At 43.8% G+C, this 22,144-nt stretch overlaps 1 protein-coding gene across 2 annotated transcripts in view; it reads right to left on the bottom strand.

The window, feature by feature from the left end:
- Positions 1–398, bottom strand: part of BTAF1 (B-TFIID TATA-box binding protein associated factor 1) — an 84,417-nt gene extending 84,019 nt beyond the window's left edge. For both annotated transcript variants that reach the window (XM_073685230.1, XM_073685231.1), the window contains exon 1: positions 27–398. In XM_073685230.1, coding sequence (XP_073541331.1) covers positions 27–40 — 14 coding nt within the window. In that variant the 5' untranslated portion in view covers positions 41–398. The remainder of the gene's footprint in view (positions 1–26) is intronic.
- Between the last annotated feature and the right edge of the window lie 21,746 nt (positions 399–22,144).

Raw genomic sequence — 22,144 nt, 5'->3', positions numbered from 1 at the left:
CCCCTCCGCGGCCGGGTGATACCAACCTGGACACGGCCATGACGGCACCTGAGAGACGCAGAAACCCCCGCTCCGCAGCGCTGCAGGCACAAGAGGCCTTCCGGGGCCGGGGCCTAAATTCTCGGCTGAGCCTCGCCTCAGCCTCCGGGACGGCTGCGTCTAGTGCATGGCCGCCCGCCTCTCCAACCGCCACACCCAGCCGGCTCTAATAGTCTCAGTCCCCGTCACTAAGAGAAGCTAATCACTCCTCGGGGCCGCAGCGGAAGCGGCTTTGCCGGTTAAACCGAATTAAAGACGTTATTTTATCGTGGCAGCGGAGAAGCCAGATGCCTGGCTTTATATGAGGAGCCATCTTGTATTTATTCCTTCCACCATGGTAGCCGCGGTCTGATTGGCTACATGGCCAGCGGGCGGCCAATAGGAGACGGCGTTACAGGAGGGCTCTCGGTGCGGATTGACAGGGATTCCACGATTAGGCTGGCGGCGTGAGAAGGGGCGGGGCCGGATGGGGGTGTGGTCTCCATAAGGCGGCTGGGCGGGGCGTAAGAGGAAGGAGTCCGGGCTGAGGCCGAGGAGTGGTGACATGGAGGAGGCGGGAGGGGAAGCGGCCGAGAAAGGACGAGCAGAACAATGTGCTCACAATCCCGGGGGAAAGTGCCATCAAATATTCATCACTCAGCGGTGCCAGGGAGCAACAGATACGGTTACATCACGGCATTGCCCCTGTACCTCCACAATCTGCTGTACAATATAACATCAAGCTAATCTCCATCATGGAAAGAGTGGGAAGGATTTTATTACAGTGACGGGATCCATAACATCCAGGACAAGAGCAAAAAATATATATATATTCACTAATATATATTATACACACAGTATATAAAGCAATTATACAAAAAGGAGTTTATGGCAAAAAAGGTAAACTTTATTGACAAGCATAATATTTATTTTACTCACTTCTCTATAGCACCATTAATTCCTTAGCACTTTACATACATCATCATCGCTGTCCCCATTGGGTCTCACAATCTAGATTCAGTATGTCTTTGGAGTGTGGGAGGAAACCGGAGAACCCGGAGGAAACCCACGCAAACACAGGGAGAACATACAAACTCCTTGTAGATGTTGTCACTGGTGGGGCAACAGTGCTAACCACTGAGCCACTGTGCTGCCCATCACATATATATGTCATACACACACACACACATTATAGTATGTGTGTATATATATATATATTTGTATATACACTGCTCAAAAAAATAAAGGGAACACTTAACAGAATATAACTCCAAGTAAATCACACTTCTGTGAAATCAAACTGTCCACTTAGGAAGCACCACTGATTGACAATCAATTTCACATGCTGTTGTGCAAATGGAATAGACAATAGACAGAAATTATTGGCAATTATCAAGACACCCTCAATAAAGGAGTGGTTCTGCAGGTGGGGACCACAGACCACATCTCAGTACCAATGCTTTCTGGCTGATGTTTAGGTCACTTTTGAATGTTGGTTGTGCTTTCACACTCGTGGTAGCATGAGACGGACTCTACAACCCACAGAAGTTGCTCAGGTAGTGCAGCTCATCCAGGATGGCACATCAATGCAAGCTGTGGCAAGAAGGTTTGCTGTGTCTGTCAGCGTAGTGTCCAGAGGTGCTGCCAGGAGACAGGCCAGTACACCAGGAGACGTGGAGGGGCTTTGTAAGAAAAAAAATAATTCTGAGACCCGTAACTTTTTTTAGGCTGTGAACGCTGTGAGAGATTAGCATTTGCCCTTAGGGAGCAAAGCAGTCTTTATTGGTGTCATTTTGTGACACGTAGGACATTGTGATCACTTTTTATCTCACTTTTTGGGGAAGATGCAGCAACCGCCAATCAGGTGTTTAGATTTTTTTTCTCTCTGTACACTGTATGGGTTAATTTAATATTTTCATAGATCACACTAGACTTGGCGAGGTGTATGGGGGGGGGGGCAATATTGGATTTTATTTTTTTTTTTATAAATTGTTTTTCTTGGTACAGTTAAATTGTAGTCCATCTAGATTTCGCTTTAAGAAAGTTTTAATAAATGAGGCCCAGTATACTTTCCTTACCAGTTCCTTGGCGCTCCTCTTCCAGTGCTCCCCGGAGTAACACCACAGTCTCGGTGTTCCCTCTTCCAGCATGTGAGCATTGCAGCCATTAATGGCTGCAGCATTGTCCAATGAGTCACTGATGTGACCGCTGCAGCCAATCACTGGATACATGTCTGTACAATTGGAGCAGGATGTACAGAGTCCTTATCCGTAGATCCTGTTCTGGCCATACAAACATAGGTCTGCTGCAGCCAATCACTGGTCGCAGGGGTCAGGAAGCTTCCATACCTGCCATTTTAAACACCTATGCAGATGAGCATCTATTTTACAGTATTGCAGCATATTGGACAAGCAATCAAGTGATCACCGTTTCAGGTTTCCCTAAAAGGACTTAGAATATGTGAAAAAAAAAAAAAAAGTAAAATAGTAAAAGTTTGGACTATTAAAATATGTCAAAATAAAATAATAAAAGTTTCTATCACACATCTTTTCCTAAAATTTAGATGTTAGGGAGTGGGCGCTCTTACCGTCACATAGGATCAGCACTCAGGATTTTTCAATATTTATTTTGAGCAAAATATAATATGCAAAATTAATAGTCCAGAAAATTTGCAAATGGGGTAAAGACACAACTACCTTTCAGCCAAGCAGCTCTCAGCAATCACCTCAAACACTGAACTGAACAAATCCCACAACTCTTCCCCCATGCCCTTATATACACAATATTCCATTACCCAGAACCAGTCTTAAAGGCATATACACTTAGATTCAAATGCTAAAAAAATAACATTTTACATATTATTAATAATAAGAAACCAGTACTATTTGCTTCTAAAATACAAAAGGAGCTGACAATCTTTATACAAATCAGGAAAACAACCAAATCATACAAAAGAAATAAAAAAAATAAATAAACGTTGTTTGGCTGCAGCTCGGCCTCACCTGGCATGATTCAGGTACAGATTATAGAAACTCTTCATGCCCTGCACTCAGGTTTAGCCGTATGCAGGTAAGGCTTAGTTTACATGTCCAGTAATCGTCTGTTAGAATGGATTCAGCAGCAATCTGTTGACAAAAAAGTTGTGCACACTGTCTGGCCCAAAAAAAAAACTGATCTCAACTAGATCTGTTTATTTTAATATTGAAGTCTCTGGAAAACTGATCCGTTAAATATCATCAGTTTTTCTCCCATTTGAAAAGGATTTGTTTTTGTTTTTTTGCTTACTGGATCAGTTTCACCTGAACAATTACTATAACGTTTATATGTCCATTAGTAGATGTTAAATATTTATTTTTCCAGCTCCAGTAAACAAAAAACAAATACTTTTTAAATGGGAGAAAAACAGATGGCTATTTAACGGATCTGTTTTCCATAGACTTCAATGTTTAAAAAAAAAATGGATCCAGTTGAAATCAGTCTTTTTTAGGCTATGTACACACATGTTGGGTTTTTCAGCGGTTTTTACTGCAGATTTTTATGCAAATTTTCAGCTGCTTTTAGCAGTACCAGCAAAGTCTGAGAAACCAGATTTCTCTGTTCACGCATCATTTTTTTTTTTTTGCTGCATATTTTTTGCCTTCGTTGGGTTTTTGGAAAATAGAGTATGTCACTTCTTTCAATATTTTTTTTCAGCGTTTTTCATCCATAGGAAGTAATGGGTGGTAAAAAAAACACAGAAATTTGCATAAGCGTTTTTGATGGCAAAATAGAATGGGGTTCTTTTTTATCACATAACTTTATGTACATGCATAAATAGAGACGGAAGGGCAGTGAAAAAAACGCACTAAAAATGCATCAAAAAAACGCAGCAAAACCTGCACTTTTGACGCGGCTGATTTCCTGCCAAAGATTAGGTTTTGCTGCAGATTTGTGACGCTGAAAAACCCAACATGTGTGAACATAGCCTTAGACTGACAATGTTTGTCTGCACAACTTTTTTTGCTAACAAATGGCTGCTGGATCTGTTCTAATGAATGATTACTGCACATGAGAACTCAGCCTTCCTTGTCACTTCTGTTTCCATAGGGTTAGTAACACTTCTATTATTAGTTTTTAAAGCATGGTTTATTATGATTATCAGTGGGATTCTGGAGCAGGTTGTCTATAGAAACCATACTGGACAGAGAGGAAAGTTTTCTGGCCAGCAGATGGATAACACACCATTCAACCCTCTCTCCAACAGTAAACTCTAAAAACAATTTACATTTTGTATCACCCTGTTCACAACTGTCTGAACCAATAAAGTATAACAGCATAACACTGTATCCCATATGGTGAACACCAAAATAAAAAAAAAATGGAAAGTTGTTGATTTTTGGCAACTTCGCCTCCCCCAAAAATCGATTGAAAATAGATCCGAAAGTTATATGGACACCAAATTGGCAATGTTCAAGTTACAGCTCATAAACTAGCCCTCATATCAGCCCAAAAATACAAGTTATAGCTCTTGGTGTCAATCTAATAAATATAAAGTGAAGAGGTAGTCACTAGAAAACTGTCACCCAAGGATCCGCATAAACCTGAAGCCAGAACTAGTGCATTTTAATTAAAAGTAAGGCCATTTATTCCATATACTTGCTAAGTTAGAAGGCTCAAAGTGCTCATTACATAAATACATATTGAATGTGGAGCCCTCGCCCTCACCCTTGGTTTCGCCTTGATACAGCTTTTTCTGGGGTATGGTGCCAAAAGAGGAGCCATTGGGAAAAAATAAGGCATGTTTAATTTCAGCAGACCTTAACCTTTGATCTAACAGGAGATGGGCCATTGCAAAGTATGATTGTATTAATTGGGCGCTATGTGGCAGAGGCTAAGGGAGGGGTGTTAATAAAAGACATTGCACCATCCAACCTATAGGCCTCCAATATACATAAGATTAACACTGGCTGTTTGTCTGACACCCTAATGTGTAGTGGGGCCTCCAGGTGATGGCAGGGAAGATGAAGATCCGGCATATGAGATTTCTGACTGCTGAACCTTTTCTTCTTTAAGAGATAAGCCGCCGCCAGATTAGAGTGGTGGAGACCACAGGAGCACTTGGTAGAGCCGAACACTCCTATCTATGGAGGAGTCAGGAGAGATAGCTGTCAGCTGATCGTCCGAGCCATCGTTTGGCCGACGTCTATCTATGTGCATTGGGGGAGCTTACGCATGACAGACGGGCATTGTTTTCTTTGAGGCCCTTTATCATATTGGCAGACAATCATCTGATTATTTGCTATAGCCAATTCTTTATGTCGCCACTGCTCCAGTCTGTGTCCTATACTGTATTGTACAACATTTCAATTGCGTACACTAATCTGCCAGCACAATTATTAAGATCTCATGGGTAAGATGTCTGTAAATCAGTGAGTTCAGTTTCCCTTTAGTTCTGTTCTTATTATAGCATTTGTAACTATAGACGGGAAGTTCCTTTATCTCGGCGTGCACCACTTGCAGGCTGTAGTTTGCATCCACATAACTTCTGCAAATGATGTACCACTTAGGCCTAAAGTGTATTTTGAGCTATTCTTGCATCGTAACATTACTTTGAGGCCCAGTCATAGAGTAAGGCCATGTGCCTGCTGAAGTCCCGTAGCAGCAAGAAAGTGGACCTGTAAGTGTCACTTTTTGTGCACTTTATATACTATTGATTTATCCAAAATGTAGCACTCTATGGTTCCAGTACCTTGGCTACTGGGGGTTGGGGGTAAGGATGGGAAACCCCAGACTCACTTAACTCGCGGGGTTCACTGGGAGCGACTGCCACTCTTAACTGTATCAGTGACCCAACCTCTCTGCCGTTCTTTAGGCTGCAGATCTAAAGCAATCTGCAGGGAAACACATAGGACCTCAGCATCTTGGCATAGGGGCAGGGGCGTACATAGAAATCATGGGGCCCCATACCAGAAGTTCTAATTGGGCCCCCCCCCCCCCCAAAAAAAATAAATAAATAAATAGGATCACAGAAGAACATATCTCACAACTTTCCAGCCTTTACATAGTACGTTTCCTCCTGATGAAGTCCCAGGTTCCTCTTTCATTGCCCCCATAAAGTATTATGCAAACAAAATGCCCCCAAACACAGTATGATACCCCCATGGTGAATTCCTCCATATTAGCCTCCACATGCACAGTATAAAGACCCTACTGTACCCCACTTCAACTCTCAATGAAAAGTTTGGTGACCCCAACACAGTATGACCCCCCAACTGTGACCCTCACACAGCTCTCCATGCAGTATAATGGGCCTACATACAGTATAATGGCCCACACACAATATGAAGGACCCCACACAAACTTTCACACTGTATAATTGCTTGTATACAGTATAATGGACACCCACATATTATAATGGCCCCACATAGCCTTCCATATAGTATAATGCGCCCTCATAACCCTCCATATAGTATAATGCACTCCACGTGGTCCTCTATAGAATATAATGCTTTCCCCATGGTCCTCCATAAAATATTGTGCACTCCCCATGGTCCTCCACAAATTATAATGCACCCCCCATGGTCCTCTACACAATATAATGCAATCCCGATGGTCCTCCATACAGTATAATGCACCCCCATGGTCCTCCATACAGTATAATGCACCCCCATGGTCCTCCACACAACATAATACGCCCCTCATGGTCCTCCATACAGTTATGCACCCCATGGTCCTCCATATAGTATAATGCACCCCCATGTCCTCCATACAGCATAATGCAGCCCCATGATCCTCCATACTGTTTAATGCACCCCCATGGTCCTCCACACAACATAATGTGCCCCTCATGGTCCTCCATACAGTTATGCACCCCATGGTCCTCCAAATAGTATAATGTACCACATGGTCCTCCATACAGTATAATGCACCCCCATGGTCCTCTATACAAGTATAATGCACCCCCATAGGCCTTCATATAGTATAATGCACCCCCATGGCCCTCCACACAATATAATGCGCCCCCCCATGGTCCTCCATACAGCATAATGCACCCCCATGGTCTTCCACACAATATAATGAACCCCCCATGGTCCTCCATACAATATAATGCACCCCCAATACTGTATTATGGCCACCGGTCACTGATTTAAACAAAATAAATACAGTACTCACCTCTCCTGTTTCCACCCTATGTTCCAGTCTCCTCAGCGTGTGGAGTGAAGCGCCTGACATCTCCGAGCAGTGGGTGCCCTGTAATGACATCATCGCGCCCGCTACTCTGAGACGTCAGACGCAGTGGAAGAATGAAGGGGGGAAGCATCTGCTGATGCTCCCTCCTCCATTATCATTGCTCATACTGGGCCTCCCTCTTCAGCACGAGCAATGATGATGAAGGAGGGAGCGTCAGCAGACGCTTCCACCCCCATCATTCTGCGTGGGCGGACAGCTGCTAATGGGCGGAGGCAGGGTCTGGTGCGGTGAGGGCCCCCCCCCGATGCATGGGCCCCATAGCAGTGGTGTGGCCTGCTGCCATAGGCGATACACCAGCGCATAGGGGGTGTAATGATTTCCCCCCAAAGCTTTTCCTGTGCTGGCTGTGCCATTGGACTCGCAGGATTTGGGGGTTAGGTGAATACACATACAGTGCTGGCCAAAAGTATTGGCACCCCTGCAATTCTGTCAGATAATACTCAGTTTCTTCCTGAAAATGATTGCAATCACAAATTCTTTGGTATTATTCTCTTCATTTAATTTGTCTTCAATGAAAAAAACACAAAAAGAATTGTCCTAAAGCCAAATTGGATATAATTCCACACCAAACCTAAAAAAGGGGTTGGACAAAAGTATTGGCACCATTTGAAAAATCATGTGATGCTTCTCAAATTCGTGTAATTAACAGCACCTGTAACTTACCTGTGGCACCTAACAGGTGTTGGCAATAACTAAATCACACTTGCCGCCAGTTAACATGGATTAAAGTTGACTCAACCTCTGTCCTGTGTCCTTGTGTGTACCACATTGAGCATGGAGAAAAGAAAGAAGACCAAAGAACTGTCTGAGGACTTGAGAAACCAAATTGTGAGGAAGCATGAGCAATCTCAAGGCTACAAGTCCATCTCCAAAGACCTGAATGTTTCTGTGTCTTCCGTGCGCAGTGTCATCAAGAAGTTTAAAGCCCATGGCACTGTGGCTAACCTCCCTAGATGTGGACGGAAAAGAAAAATTGACGAGAGATTTCAACGCAAGATTGTGCGGATGGTGAATAAAGAAGCTCGACTAACATCCAAACAAGTTCAAGCTGCCCTGCAGTCCGAGGGTACAACAGTGTCAACCCGTACTATCCGTCGGCGTCTGAATGAAAAGGGACTGTATGGTAGGATACCCAGGAAGACCCCACTTCTTACCCAGAGACATAAAAAAGCCAGGCTGTAGTTTGCCAAAACTTACCTGAGAAAGCCTAAAACGTTTTGGAAGAATGTTCTCTGGTCAGATGAGACAAAAGTAGAGCTTTTTGGGAAAAAGCATCAACATAGAGTGTACAGGAAAAAAAAGAGGCATTCAAAGAAAAGAACACGGTCCCTACAGTCAAACATGGCGGAGGTTCCCTGATGTTTTGGGGTTGCTTTGCTGCCTCTGGCACTGGACTGCTTGACCGTGTGCATGGCATTATGAAGTCTGAAGACTACCAACAAATTTTGCAGCATAATGTAGGGCCCAGTGTGAGAAAGCTGGGTCTCCCTCAGAGGTCATGGGTCTTCCAGCAGGACAATGACCCAAAACACACTTCCAAAAGCACTATAAAATGGTTTGAGAGAAAGCACTGGAGACTTCTAAGGTGGCCAGCAATGAGTCCAGACCTGAATCCCATAGAACACCTGTGGAGAGATCTCAAAATGGCAGTTTGGAGAAGGCACCCTTCAAATATCAGGGACCTGGAGCAGTTTGCCAAAGAAGAATGGTCTACAATTCCAGCAGAGCATTGTAAGAAACTCATTGATGGTTACCGGAAGCGGTTGTTTGCAGTTATTTTGGCTAAAGGTTGTGCAACCAAGTATTAGGCTGAGGGTGCCAATACTTTTGTCCGGCCCTTTTTTGGAGTTTTGTGTGAAATGATCAATGATTTGATTTTTGCTTCATTCTCTTTTGTGTTTTTTCCTTGCAAGCAAATTAAATGAAGAGATTAATACCAAAGAATTTGTGATTGCAATCATTTTCAGGAAGAAACTGAGTATTATCTGACAGAATTGCAGGGGTGCCAATACTTTTGGCCACCACTGTATGCCCATGAGACAGCTCAGGTCAGGAGACACAGCACAGACCCCGTGAAACCAGCCTAAGGCCTCATTCACACATCAGTAATTTTTATCAGTGTTATTAGAGTCTGATCAATGTGTCAGTTTTTACCAACAGATTTAGCACTTTTTCTCGGATGATAAAGAAAAAAAAATATGGCGGTTTCTCAACCTTCTCATATCAAACAGTATGTGGAAAACAGATAGCGTCCAAATGCTGTCTTGATTTATTTCACTGACCCATAGACTTGCATTCGCAATTTGGACCGGAGCCGTAGAACTTATTTTAATCAACTTTTAGAAAATACAAAATATAAGGGTGAGTCAAAATTCTATGCATTTTATATTAAAGGGGTTGACCACTACTCAGACAAAGAATTTGTGATTGCAATCATTTTCAGGAAGAAACTGAGTATTATCTGAAAGAATTGCAGGGGTGCCAATACTTTTGGCCAGCACTGTATGTGTTTTTTATTTTATTTTCTGGCCATGGACCTGAAAGTTCAATCTTTTGTTCACCGAACATGTTCTCCATCTTGCTGGAAAAGCCATTGTCCATCTCCAAATTGCTCCTGGATTGTTGGGAGAAGTTGCTCTTGGAGGATGAATAGATATCATTCCTTGTTCATGGCAGTGTTCTTAGGCAAATTTGTGAGTGAGTCCTCTCGATGGATGAAAAGCCCCGACACATGAGTGGTCTCAGGATGCTTTACTGTTGGCATGACATTGAAATTTTGGGTCTATGGCCAGGAAGTCCCCAAATCTCAATCCCATTGCGAACCTGTGGTCAATCCTCAAAAAGTGAGTGAACAAACAAAAACACAGAAATTGTAATAAAGTCCAAGCGCTTATTGGGCAAGAATAAGTTGTCATCAGTCAGGATTTGGCCCAGAAGCTGATATCCGGCGAAGGGTGGAAGTCCTGAAAAATAAGGGTCAGCACTCTAAATATTTTAACGCTTTGCATAAACCTGATGTATTTATCAATAAAAGTTAAAAAACTTCTGAAATGTTTATAATTGTACTCCGGAAACCAGAGAAACATTCAACAAAAAGATCTAAAAACACTGAAGGAAACTTTGTGAAAACCCAAAATTGTGTTAGTCTCAAAACTTTTGGCCAAAAGCTCTAAAAACTGGATAAATATGGCTACTGAAAATCCAGCAAAACGATCATTTTTCTAGAAAGATTTTTGACAAGGGGGCTGTTGAGAAGAAGAAAGGAATTATTTAATGGCTGACAATTTGGAGACACATTACCTAATTTCCCTGGCATTAGAGTACAGAGCGCTCATTATACGGAGAAGCATGAGAAGGAATTCACTATCTTGTGCTCACATTGCCATTATATTTGTCATTAACTGTTTTTTTTGGAGAACTGTCTGGTTTAGAAAACCCATTTTCATATAAAGATATATAATTGTGAGCTCATACACACTTATCTATTATTTAGAGGAAAGAGTGCAGAGGAAGTCTCTGTGGGCAAATCCGGCACATCTGTGCATTACAAAGACTGCTTATCGATTATGTGGAAACATTGGAAACATTGTAATGCCTTGATTACTCTATAGGGGGTGCTGTAAGTAAGGTGATCCTGTAAATATGTTGAAAACTTGCTGCTGGGTACCCTCACGTGTTAAAGGGAGCCTGTCAGCACAAAACGACTGTTCAAACCTAGCACAGTTGCTCAGTGCTTCCTTGCCATGAAAAAAAAGTTCAGTCCAACTTTCCACCCACTTGATGGCATCCATCTCCACCAGCTCTGTTTTACAGGAACCAGAGAATGTCGAAAATAGATGGAAAACTGAACAGCTTGGCCACGCCAAGGGTGCACCGAGCGCCTGTGCATGGTGTGAACAGTAATTTTGTGCTAAAAGACTCCCTTTAAAGTAGCCCCCTGAAAATCTTAGTAGCAAGTTACCTTTCCCAAAAAAAATAATTTTGTAGTGTGAAAATTGAGTATATTAAAGAAAACGTGTTTATTTTTTTAAATACTTTTTATAAAAAGTTGAACAAAATTATACCATGTGTGACAGAGTTACTGGTGTTATATGTGAGGGGAGATATGTTTCACTGCGGCTACTAGCTTCAGTGAACTGAACCTAGAAGTTTCTTGAGCATGTTATGTGCTCAAGATGTTAATGAGCCATTTTGGGGCAGGTTCTTGGTGAGTAGGTGTGAGATGGGTGGGACGACTACTCACCATATCTCCACCTCAAGGGTGTGGCTGGAACAGGTAAATCTCCAGCAGGGAGTTTTTTTTTCTGTTGTGAGTTTGGAGAGGCAAGTCTCCAGACTGTGGAACTTCAGCTCAGGAGGAGCTGAAGTGTGCTGCAAACTTGTGCAGACGAACCCCACACATATATGGACTGTGTTATCGTTTATCTTTTTGTTTTGCCATTATGCCAGCAAGGCTGAGTTTATTTTGCTGAAGTCTGCAGTGCTTTATGCCGTTATAATAAACCCGCAGATGAAACCGTTCCTGAGTCTACTTCCGAAAGCAGCCGAGTGAGTCGTCTTACCACACATGATTTCTATGATCCGATGAATGGTTACTGAGAAATCTACATTTTTCTTAATATGTAAATAAGCTGTTAAGATCTATGGGAGGGACATAGATCTCCTCGAGAATCTGCCTCCAGAGCTTATTGTAAATTAAAGGGGGGCGTTATCAGTGTGAGACATGTAGATAGGGAGAGCGGACTGTCAGTCATTACATGTCTTACACTGGTAACGCCTCTTTTCATTTACAAAAAGCTCTGCAGGCAGATTCTCGAGGAGATCTATGTCCCTCCCATAGATCTTAACACCTCATTTATATATTAAGAAAAATTTGGATTCATCGGGAATAAGACATCGGATCGCAGATATCATGGTATCATTTTATTCAGCTTCCTATGACCTACATGCCCATATAGACGTCTTACTTATTCCCTATAATTGATTTTATTAATAGCATAGGATATGCCATAAATGTCTAATAGGTGGGGGTCCAACTTTAAAAACAGGGACTTATTTCATGACGCTGTGATGGGGAGATTTCCATGAATATACAGTTCTCTCTATTCACTTAGGAGTTCTAAATATGCCGGATTCCATATAAGTGAATGGAGAGAGCCATGCATGCATCACCACCTTTCTATCCAGTGGCGGAGCAGGTGCCCCATTTGGCTATACATTTTTTGGGGGGAGCCTGAGAAATTGGATGTTTATTACAAACGCCTTTGTTTCCAATGGTTTTTATAGGGCCACGCCCATCTCATTCAGTGATGGCATATTGTGTATTTCTTTACAGTAATAACTTCACGAGAAGATGTAAGTTGCAGGTATGTTGATGTAGGGGGCTTACATGCTGTTTTGACACAGCAGCTTTCTGTCCTATAACTATACATAGCTGGGCTGCCGGCACTTTTACCACTTTTTGAAGTTGCGATAAACTCTTGAACTCTTACAGAATACTTAAGGAATTTATTGCACATTACATTTTTTTACTTTGATGTCTATGGCATTTCCGTAAACGGGGCATGTCACATGAGGTGAGCTCCTTTCTGGCAGCAGATCTTCTTGTGTTTAGGGTTACTGTTGCCTGATCTAGTGTCACCCTTATGCTTTTCTATATTATACCCCAGGATGTGGAATAGATCTTGGCTGAAGTTCTAGTCCAGTAAAAAAGAAACATCTGTCCACCATGGAATTACACATCTGGTTTGTTCTTGTGAAGATGTAGTTTGCAGCACTGCAATTAAATTGGGAATTAAAACCTAAAAGTTCCTCTAAAGTCCCGTCTATTTAAGGCATTGTTTATAGAGGTCTTGACTTGCACCCTAAGCACCCCATACACTTTAGATAGCTGTTTGGTTATGGTTCAGCCAATCGTTCGGTCAGCAGCTATCTTGCCTGACTCTCCCATACACAAGAGCTCTAGTTCGGTCAGCAGCTATCTTGCCTGACTCTCCCATACACAAGAGCGCTAGTTCGGTCATCAGCTATCTTGCCTGACTCTCCCATACACAGGAGCGCTAGTTCGGTCGGCAGCTATCTTGCCTGACTCTCCCATACACAGGAGTGCTAGTTCAGTCGGCAGCTATCTCGTCTGACTCTCTCATACACAGGAGCTCTTGTTCAGTCAGCAGCTATCTCACCTGACTTTTCCATACACAGAAGCGCTTATTTGGCTGGCAGCTATCTCGCCTGACTTTCCTATATACAGGAGCGCATGTTCGGTTGGCAGATATTTCCCCTGACTCTCCTATAGGAGCGCTCATTCAGTCAGCAGCTATCTTGCTTGACTTACCCATATACAGGAGCACTCATTCGATCAGCAGCTATCTCGCCTGACTCTCCCATACACAGGAGCACTCGTTCGGTTGGCAGCTATCTCACCTGACTCTCTCAAACACAGGAGCTCTCATTCGATCAGCAGTTATCTCACCTGACTCTCCCATACACAGGAGCGCTTGTTCAGTTGGCAGCTATCTCACCTGACTCTCCCATACACAGGAGCGCTTGTTCGATCAGCTGCTATCTTACCTGACTCTCCCATACACAGGAGCACTCATTCGGTTAGCAGCTATCTTACCTGACTCTCCCATACACAGGAGCACTCGTTCAGTTGGCAGCTATCTCACCTGACTCTCCCATACACAGGAGAGCTTATTCGGTTGGCAGCTATCTCACCTGACTCTCCCATACACAGGAGAGCTTATTCGGTTGGCAGCTATCTCTCCGGACTCTCCCATACACAGGAGCGCTTGTTCAGTTGGCAGCTATCTCACCTGACTATCCCATACACAGGAGCTCTCGTTCGGTCAGCATCTATCTTACCTGACTCTCCCATACACAAGAGCACTTGTTCGGTCAGCAGCTATCTCACCTGACTCTCCCATACACAGGAGCGCTTGTTCGGTCAGCAGCTATCTCACCTGACTCTCCCATACACAGGAGCACTCGTTCAGCTGGCAGCTATCTTACTTGCCTCTCCCATACACAGGAGCACTCGTTCAGTTGGCAGCTATCTCACCTGACTCTCCCATACACAGGAGAGCTTATTCGGTTGGCAGCTATCTCACCGGACTCTCCCATACACAGGAGCGCTTGTTCGGTTGGCAGCTATCTCACCCGACTCTCCCATACACAGGAGCTCTCGTTCGGTCAGCAGCTATCTCACCGGACTCTCCCATACATAGGAGCGCTTGTTCGGTTGGCAGCTATCTCGCCTGACTCTCCCATACACAGGAGCGCTTGTTCGGTCAGCAGCTATCTTACCTGACTCTCCCATACACAGGAGCACTCGTTCGGTTAGCAGCTATCTTACCTGACTCTCCCATACACAGGAGCACTCATTCAGTTGGCAGCTCTCACCTCACTCTCCCATACACAGGAGAGCTTATTCGGTTGGCAGCTATCTTGCCTGACTCTCCCATACACAGGAGCACTCGTTCAGTTGGCAGCTATCTCACCTGACTCTCCCATACACAGGAGCACTTGTTCAGTTGGCAGCTATCTCGCCTGACTCTCCCATACACAGGAGCGCTTGTTCGGTCAGCAGCTATCTTACCTGACTCTCCCATACACAGGAGCGCTTGTTCGGTCAGCAGCTATCTCACCGGACTCTCCCATACATAGGAGCGCTTGTTCGGTTGGCAGCTATCTCGCCTGACTCTCCCATACACAGGAGCGCTTGTTCGGTCAGCAGCTATCTTACCTGACTCTCCCATACACAGGAGCACTCGTTCGGTTAGCAGCTATCTTACCTGACTCTCCCATACACAGGAGCACTCGTTCAGTTGGCAGCTATCTCGCCTGACTCTCCCATACACAGGAGCACTCGTTCAGTTGGCAGCTCTCACCGGACTCTCCCATACATAGGAGCGCTTGTTCGGTTGGCAGCTATCTCGCCTGACTCTCCCATACACAGGAGTGCTTGTTCGGTCAGCAGCTATCTCGCCTGACTCTCCCATACACAGGAGCGCTTGTTCGGTCAGCAGCTATCTCACCTGACTCTCCCTTTGTTTTCTATGAGAGGGTCTATGCCAAACTCCGCTGGCGGTGGCTTAGGTCTCAGGGGAAAAAAAAGGATCAGAAGTCTGAAATCTGACATGCCGAATCTTTATCTCGACCATCACGTGCTGTGGCCTTCATACACATTAGACTTTCGTCCTAACTTGTCAATAATGGCGGGTTCTACCGACGTTAGTCTAATCTGTATGGAGGTCTTAAGCTCTTCTGATCTACAAATTGTCTAAGTAAATTGACCATTAATAGATTTCCCTTCGTTGTCTGATGGCCTTCACCTACCGGGAGACAAGTGATATTCCCTTTATTTATACAATAGCAAACTAGAGGAGGACAATACAGCGGAATATGACGTGGTACCAATCACTCCACGATGCTCAGGTGTTGACTTCCAATCATAATATGGTGGAAGAAGATACATTTTTGGACATTGACATTTCTTACAGTACTTTGCTAGTACTCCAGCGCGTGTCTATTGGCCTAGGGTCATACAGAAACCTGCAAAAGGAACAGAGCACGGGAAGTGATTTAGTTTCAGATATACACATACAGGCTTTCCTGTCCTCGAGCCCCTCCAATAGTTTACATTCAGTCGTATAAAACTGTGGCACAATAATCATTTTTACTGTGTCACCAGGAAATGACCCGATTCTTTCAATCAGGTTTCTTTGTTAAATGTTTTTTTTTTATATACGTATATATATCATTATATATAGAAAAAAAAAACATTTTTCCCACTAGACTCATAGGCCTAGACAGGCGGCATTTTGTACACCAGTCTTAATGAAGAGAGCACTGAAGTAAGATGCACCAAATTCATTAAGAGACGTGCACATCTTTCCATTGTTTTGCGCCAGCCCCATCTGGGGTATATTTCTGCTGTAATTATTAATTTGTTGGATGTGCTTGGCTCCACTGCTTCCGAGCTCTGCTGACTTTTCAAAAAGTTGGTGGCACTGGCTCGGACTGGCATAAAAATACAATAATTCTTAATTTTTTCAAGACTTTTCAAGCAATCTTACCCTAGATAAAAAACTGCTTGATGAATCGGGGTCATCTTTCCTGTTCTTTTCAGTATAAGCAATAGTTGGCTTCTATAGTTTTTTCTTGGTATGCTTTAACCTAGGCATAGCTCAATGGTAAGGAAGGGGGAGGAGGTGAGCTGTGACTTTGCCTATTGGGAATGGTGGATTCTGGGTTATCAACTCTGTGTAAAGTCGTTACCTTTCATTATAAATTGACCGACATTATATATTTGAAATTCATGGGGCAAAATGTGAGGCTTAGGGCGCAGTGAGACGGCCATATTACTTGCTTGAGGATCACAGTGCAATCGTCAGACTGGTCATCAGATCTCCTGACCTGAGCGTGACAGCTATATCGAAATACATGCCAACACGCTCAGGTCTGGAAAGCCACCGTCCAGTCCGAGGATTACAATGCGATCCTCACGGGAGTAATACGGCCGTCTGAGTGCACCCTTAAAGGGGTTGCCCACTACTCGGACAACTCCTTCTGAATTCCTATGTTTCCCCACAGTAAAATAACACAGCGGTGTTGGTACTGGCTCTCCTGACATTATGTCACGTGATCCCTGCGGCCAATCAGCGCTGACTTCACTCTCTTCTCCTACGGACGTAATTGACATCCGGGGGAAGACAGAGCTGTGGCTGCTTTCTCATTACCTCTGGATGTCTTGATTGGTTAGGAGAGAGTGAAGCCAGCATTAAATGGCCACAGGGATGGCGTGACGTAACAATGTCACATGATCCCCGGGAGAGCCAGTGCCAACACCGGAGGTGAGCATAAGTGTTATTATTTTACTGAGGGGAAATATAGCGATTCATAACAGTTGTCCAAGTAGTGGACAACCCCTTTAACCACAACATTTTCGATTCCCAGTTTGCAGGAAATGTCCAGTGTGAATGTATCTTACAACCGGTGCAGATCAAATGTGAAGTTCCCAACTTGCTTGTTGCCTAAGTTTTTCAATGGGGCTCTGAAAAAAGATTTAAACAATCTGTGGGCTGTGAAAAAAACTAAAAAAAACTTCACATTGTTATGGGAATAGCAGTCAGATGAATTGATAAAGCACCACACTGGAATCATTAAGCACATGCAAACGAGGCTGGAGGTGACCGCAGCTCTGCAGAAGAAATGTGACGTGCTATGCAGAATAAATCACTCTGCTGATTATAGTATCTGACCTCTAAGATCCTGGTCATTCGCTATTCTTACCAACACAGACCTATGAAGCTGAAAAACCTAAGAATACACCATTATTCACACTTGTCGGGGGTTGGTTTAGGAGATATTCTGGAATTTTGAAGAATTACAGAAACATATGAAATGTACTGGTTAGACTTTGTTCACACGCTGTGGATTTTGTCCGGATTTAGGTCTAAATCCAGTCACTGTTATTTTAAGTAATCTCATAAGTGGTTTTCTCTGCTCAGCCCTGCTTAGTCAAATAGACCGATCATTTCACTAGTGCCGGATTATTAGAATTCCTGAATGATCTAATATGGGCAGCCAAAAGTTGTTTCATAGTTTTGTTTGCACATTATATATATATATATACAGTACAGACCAAAAGTTTGGACACACCTTCTCATTTAAAGATTTTTCTGTATTTTCATGACTATGAAAATTGTACATTCACACTGAAGGCATCAAAACTATGAATTAACACATGTGGAATTATATACTTAACAAAAAAGTGTGAAACAACTGAAAATATGTCTTATATTCTAGGTTCTTCAAAGTAGCCACCTTTTGCTTTGATGACTGCTTTGCACACTCTTGGCATTCTCTTGATGAGCTTCAAGAGGTAGTCACCGGAAATGGTTTTCACTTCACAGGTGTGCCCTGTCAGGTTTAATAAGTGGGATTTCTTGCCTTATAAATGGGGTTGGGACCATCAGTTGTGTTGTGCAGAAGTCTGGTGCATACACAGCTGATAGTCCTACTGAATAGACTGTTAGAATTTGTATTATGGCAAGAAAAAAGCAGCTAAGTAAAGAAAAACGAGTGGCCATCATTACTTTAAGAAATGAAGGTCAGTCAGTCCGAAAAATTGGGAAAACTTTGAAAGTGTCCCCAAGTGCAGTTGCAAAAACCATCAAGCGCTACAAAGAAACTGGGTCACATGAGGACCGCCCCAGGAAAGGAAGACCAAGAGTCACCTCTGCTTCTGAGGATAAGTTTTTCCGAGTCACCAGCCTCAGAAATCGCAGGTTAACAGCAGCTCAGATTAGAGACCAGGTCAATGCCACACAGAGTTCTATCAGCAGACACATCTCTTCAACAACTGTTAAGAGGAGACTTTGTGCAGCAGGCCTTCATGGTAAAATAGCAGCTAGGAAACCACTGCTAAGGACAGGCAACAAGCAGAAGAGACTTGTTTGGGCTAAAGAACACAAGGAATGGACATTAGACCAGTGGAAATCTGTGCTTTGGTCTGATGAGTCCAAATTTGAGATCTTTGGTTCCAACCACCGTGTCTTTGTGCGACGCAGAAAAGGTGAACGGATGGACTCTACATGCCTGGTTCCTACTGTGAAGCATGGGAGGAGGTGTGATGGTGTGAGGGTGCTTTGCTGGTGACACTGTTGGGGATTTATTCAAAATTGAAGGCATGCTGAACCAGCATGGCCACCACAGCATCTCGCAGCGGCATGCTATTCCATCCGGTTTGCGTTTAGTTGGACCATCATTTATTTTTTCAACAGGACAATGACCCCAAACACACCTCCAGGCTGTGTAAGGGCTATTTGACCAAGAAGGAGAGTGATGGGGTGCTACGCCACATGACCTGGCCTCCATAGTCACAAGACCTGAACCCAATTGAGATGGTTTGGGGTGAGCTGGACCGCAGAGTGAAGGCAAAAGGGCCAACAAGTGCTAAGCATCTCTGGCAACTCCTTCAAGATTGTTGGAAGACCATTTCCGGTGACTACCTCTTGAAGCTCATCAAGAGAATGCCAAGAGTGTGCAAAGCAGTCATCAAAGCAAAAGGTGGCTACTTTGAAGAACCTAGAATATAAGACATATTTTCAGTTGTTTCACACATTTTTGTTAAGTATATAATTCCACATATGTTAATTCATAGTTTTGATGCCTTCAGTGTGAATGTACAATTTTCAAAGTCATGAAAATACAGAAAAATCTTTAAATGAGAAGGTGTGTCCAAACTTTTGGTCTGTACTGTATATATACACACTGCTCAAAAAAATAAAGGGAACACTCAAATAACACATCCTAGATCTGAATGAATGAAATATTCTCATTGAATACTTTGTTCTGTACAAAGTTGAATGTGCTGACAACAAAATCACACAAAAATCATCAATGGAAATCAAATTTATTAACCCATGGAGGCCTGGATTTGGAGTCACCCCCAAAATTAAAGTGGAAAAACACACTACAGGCTGACCCAACTTTGATGTAATGTCCTTAAAACAAGTCAAAATGAGGCTCAGTATTGTGTGTGGCCTCCACGTGCCTGTATGACCTCCCTACAACGCCTGCGCATGCTCCTGATGGGGTGCGGATGGTCTCCTGTGGGATCTCCTCCCAGACCTGGACTAAAGCATCCGCCAACTCCTGAACAGTCTGTGGTGCAACGTGACGTTGGTGGATGGAGCGAGACATGATGTCCCAGATGTGCTCAATCGCATTCAGGTCTGGGGAACGGGTGGGCCAGTCCATAGCTTCAATGCCTTCATCTTGCAGGAACTGCTGACACACTCCAGCCACATGAGGTCTGGCATTGTCCTGCATTAGGAGGAACCCAGGGCCAACCACACCAGCATATGGTCTCACAAGGGGTCTGAGGATCTCATCTCGGGACCTAATGGCAGTCAGGCTCCCTCTGGCGAGCACATGGAGGGCTGTGCTGCCCTCCAAAGAAATGCCACCCCACACCATTACTGACCCACTGCCAAACCGGTCATGCTGAAGGATGTTGCAGGCAGCAGATCGCTCTCCACGGCGTCTCCAGACTCTGTCACATGTGCTCAGTGTGAACCTGCTTTCATCTGTGAAGAGCACAGGGCACCAGTGGCGACTTTGCCAATCCTGGTGTTCTGTGACAAATGCCAAGCGTCCTGCACGGTGTTGGGCTGTGAGCACAACCCCCATCTGTGGATGTCGGGCCCTCATACCATCCTCATGGAGTTTGTTTCTAACCGTTTGTGCAGACACATGCACATTTGTGGCCTGCTGGAAGTCATTTTGCAGGGCTCTGGCAGTGCTCCTCCTGTTCCTCCTTGCACAAAGGCAGAGGTAGCGGTCCTGCTGCTGGGTTGTTGCCCTCCTACGGCCCCCTCCACGTCTCCTGGTGTACTGGCCTGTCTCCTGGTAGCGCCTTCAGCCTCTGGACACTACGCTGACAGACACAGCAAACCTTCTTGCCACAGCTCGCATTGATGTGCCATCCTGAATGAGCTGCACTACCTGAGCAACTTCTGTGGGTTGTAGAGTCCATCTCATGCTACCACGAGTGTGAAAGCACAACCAACATTCAAAAGTGACCTAAACATCAGCCAGAAAGGATTGGTACTGAGACGTGGTCTGTGGTCCCCACCTGCAGAACCACTCCTTTATTGAGGGTGTCTTGATAATTGCCAATAATTTCCATCTATTGTCTTTTCCATTTGCACAACAGCAGGTGAAATTGATGGTCAGTCAGTGTTTCTTCCCAAGTGGACAGTTTAATTTCACAGAAGTTTGATTTTCTTGGCGTTATATTCTGATGTTTAAGTGTTCATTTTTTTTTTTTTTGAGCAGTGTATATAATGTTCCCCTTTCCCTTTTGTGCAGATTACATGTGGTTTTTATTATAAACCGAAACAAGGAACATTGCTTGATTGATCCCAGTGTATCTGAATGTGGAAATTAAGGCTGGTTTCTAAAGGTCCGTGCTGGGATTGGAATATCTGGTGCCAATTGCAAGGTGTCCAGACTGGGTCTAATTGTCTAATATACAGTGCTGGCCAAAAGTATTGGCACCCCTGCAATTCTGTCAGATAATACGCAGTTTCTTCCTGAAAATGATTGCAATCACAAATTCTTTGGTATTATTCTCTTCATTTAATTTGTCTTCAATGAAAAAAAAAAACACAAAAAGAATTGTCCTAAAGCCAAATTGGATATAATTCCACACCAAACCTAAAAAAGGGGGTGGACAAAAGTATTGGCACCCTTTGAAAAATCATGTGATGCTTCTCTAATTCGTGTAATTAACAGCACCTGTAACTTACCTGTGGCACCTAACAGGTGTTGGCAATAACTAAATCACACTTGCAGCCAGTTAACATGGATTAAAGTTGACTCAACCTCTGTCCTGTGTCCTTGTGTGTACCACATTGAGCATGGAGAAAAGAAAGAAGACCAAAGAACTGTCTGAGGACTTGAGAAACCAAATTGTGAGGAAGCATGAGCAATCTCAAGGCTACAAGTCCATCTCCAAAGACCTGAATGTTCCTGTGTCTTCCGTGCGCAGTGTCATCAAGAAGTTTAAACCCCATGGCACTGTGGCTAACCTCGACTGACATCCAAACAAGTTCAAGCTGCCCTGCAGTCCGAGGGTACAACAGTGTCAACACGTCCTATCCGTCGGCGTCTGAATGAAAAGGGACTGTATGGTAGGATACCCAGGAAGACCCCACTTCTTACCCCGAGACATAAAAAAGCCAGGATGTAGTTTGCCAAAACTTACCTGAGAAAGCCTAAAACGTTTTGGAAGAATGTTCTCTGGTCAGATGAGACAAAAGTAGAGCTTTTTGGGAAAAAGCATCAACATAAAGTGTACAGGGGGAAAAAAAAAAAAGAGGCATTC

The sequence above is a fragment of the Phyllobates terribilis genome, unplaced genomic scaffold (genome assembly GCF_046119375.1).
Source record: "Phyllobates terribilis strain yellow unplaced genomic scaffold, ASM4611937v1 Scaffold_5__5_contigs__length_657084704, whole genome shotgun sequence".
Taxonomy (NCBI): Eukaryota; Metazoa; Chordata; class Amphibia; order Anura; family Dendrobatidae; genus Phyllobates; species Phyllobates terribilis.
This window is presented reverse-complemented; position numbering and strand designations above follow the sequence as displayed.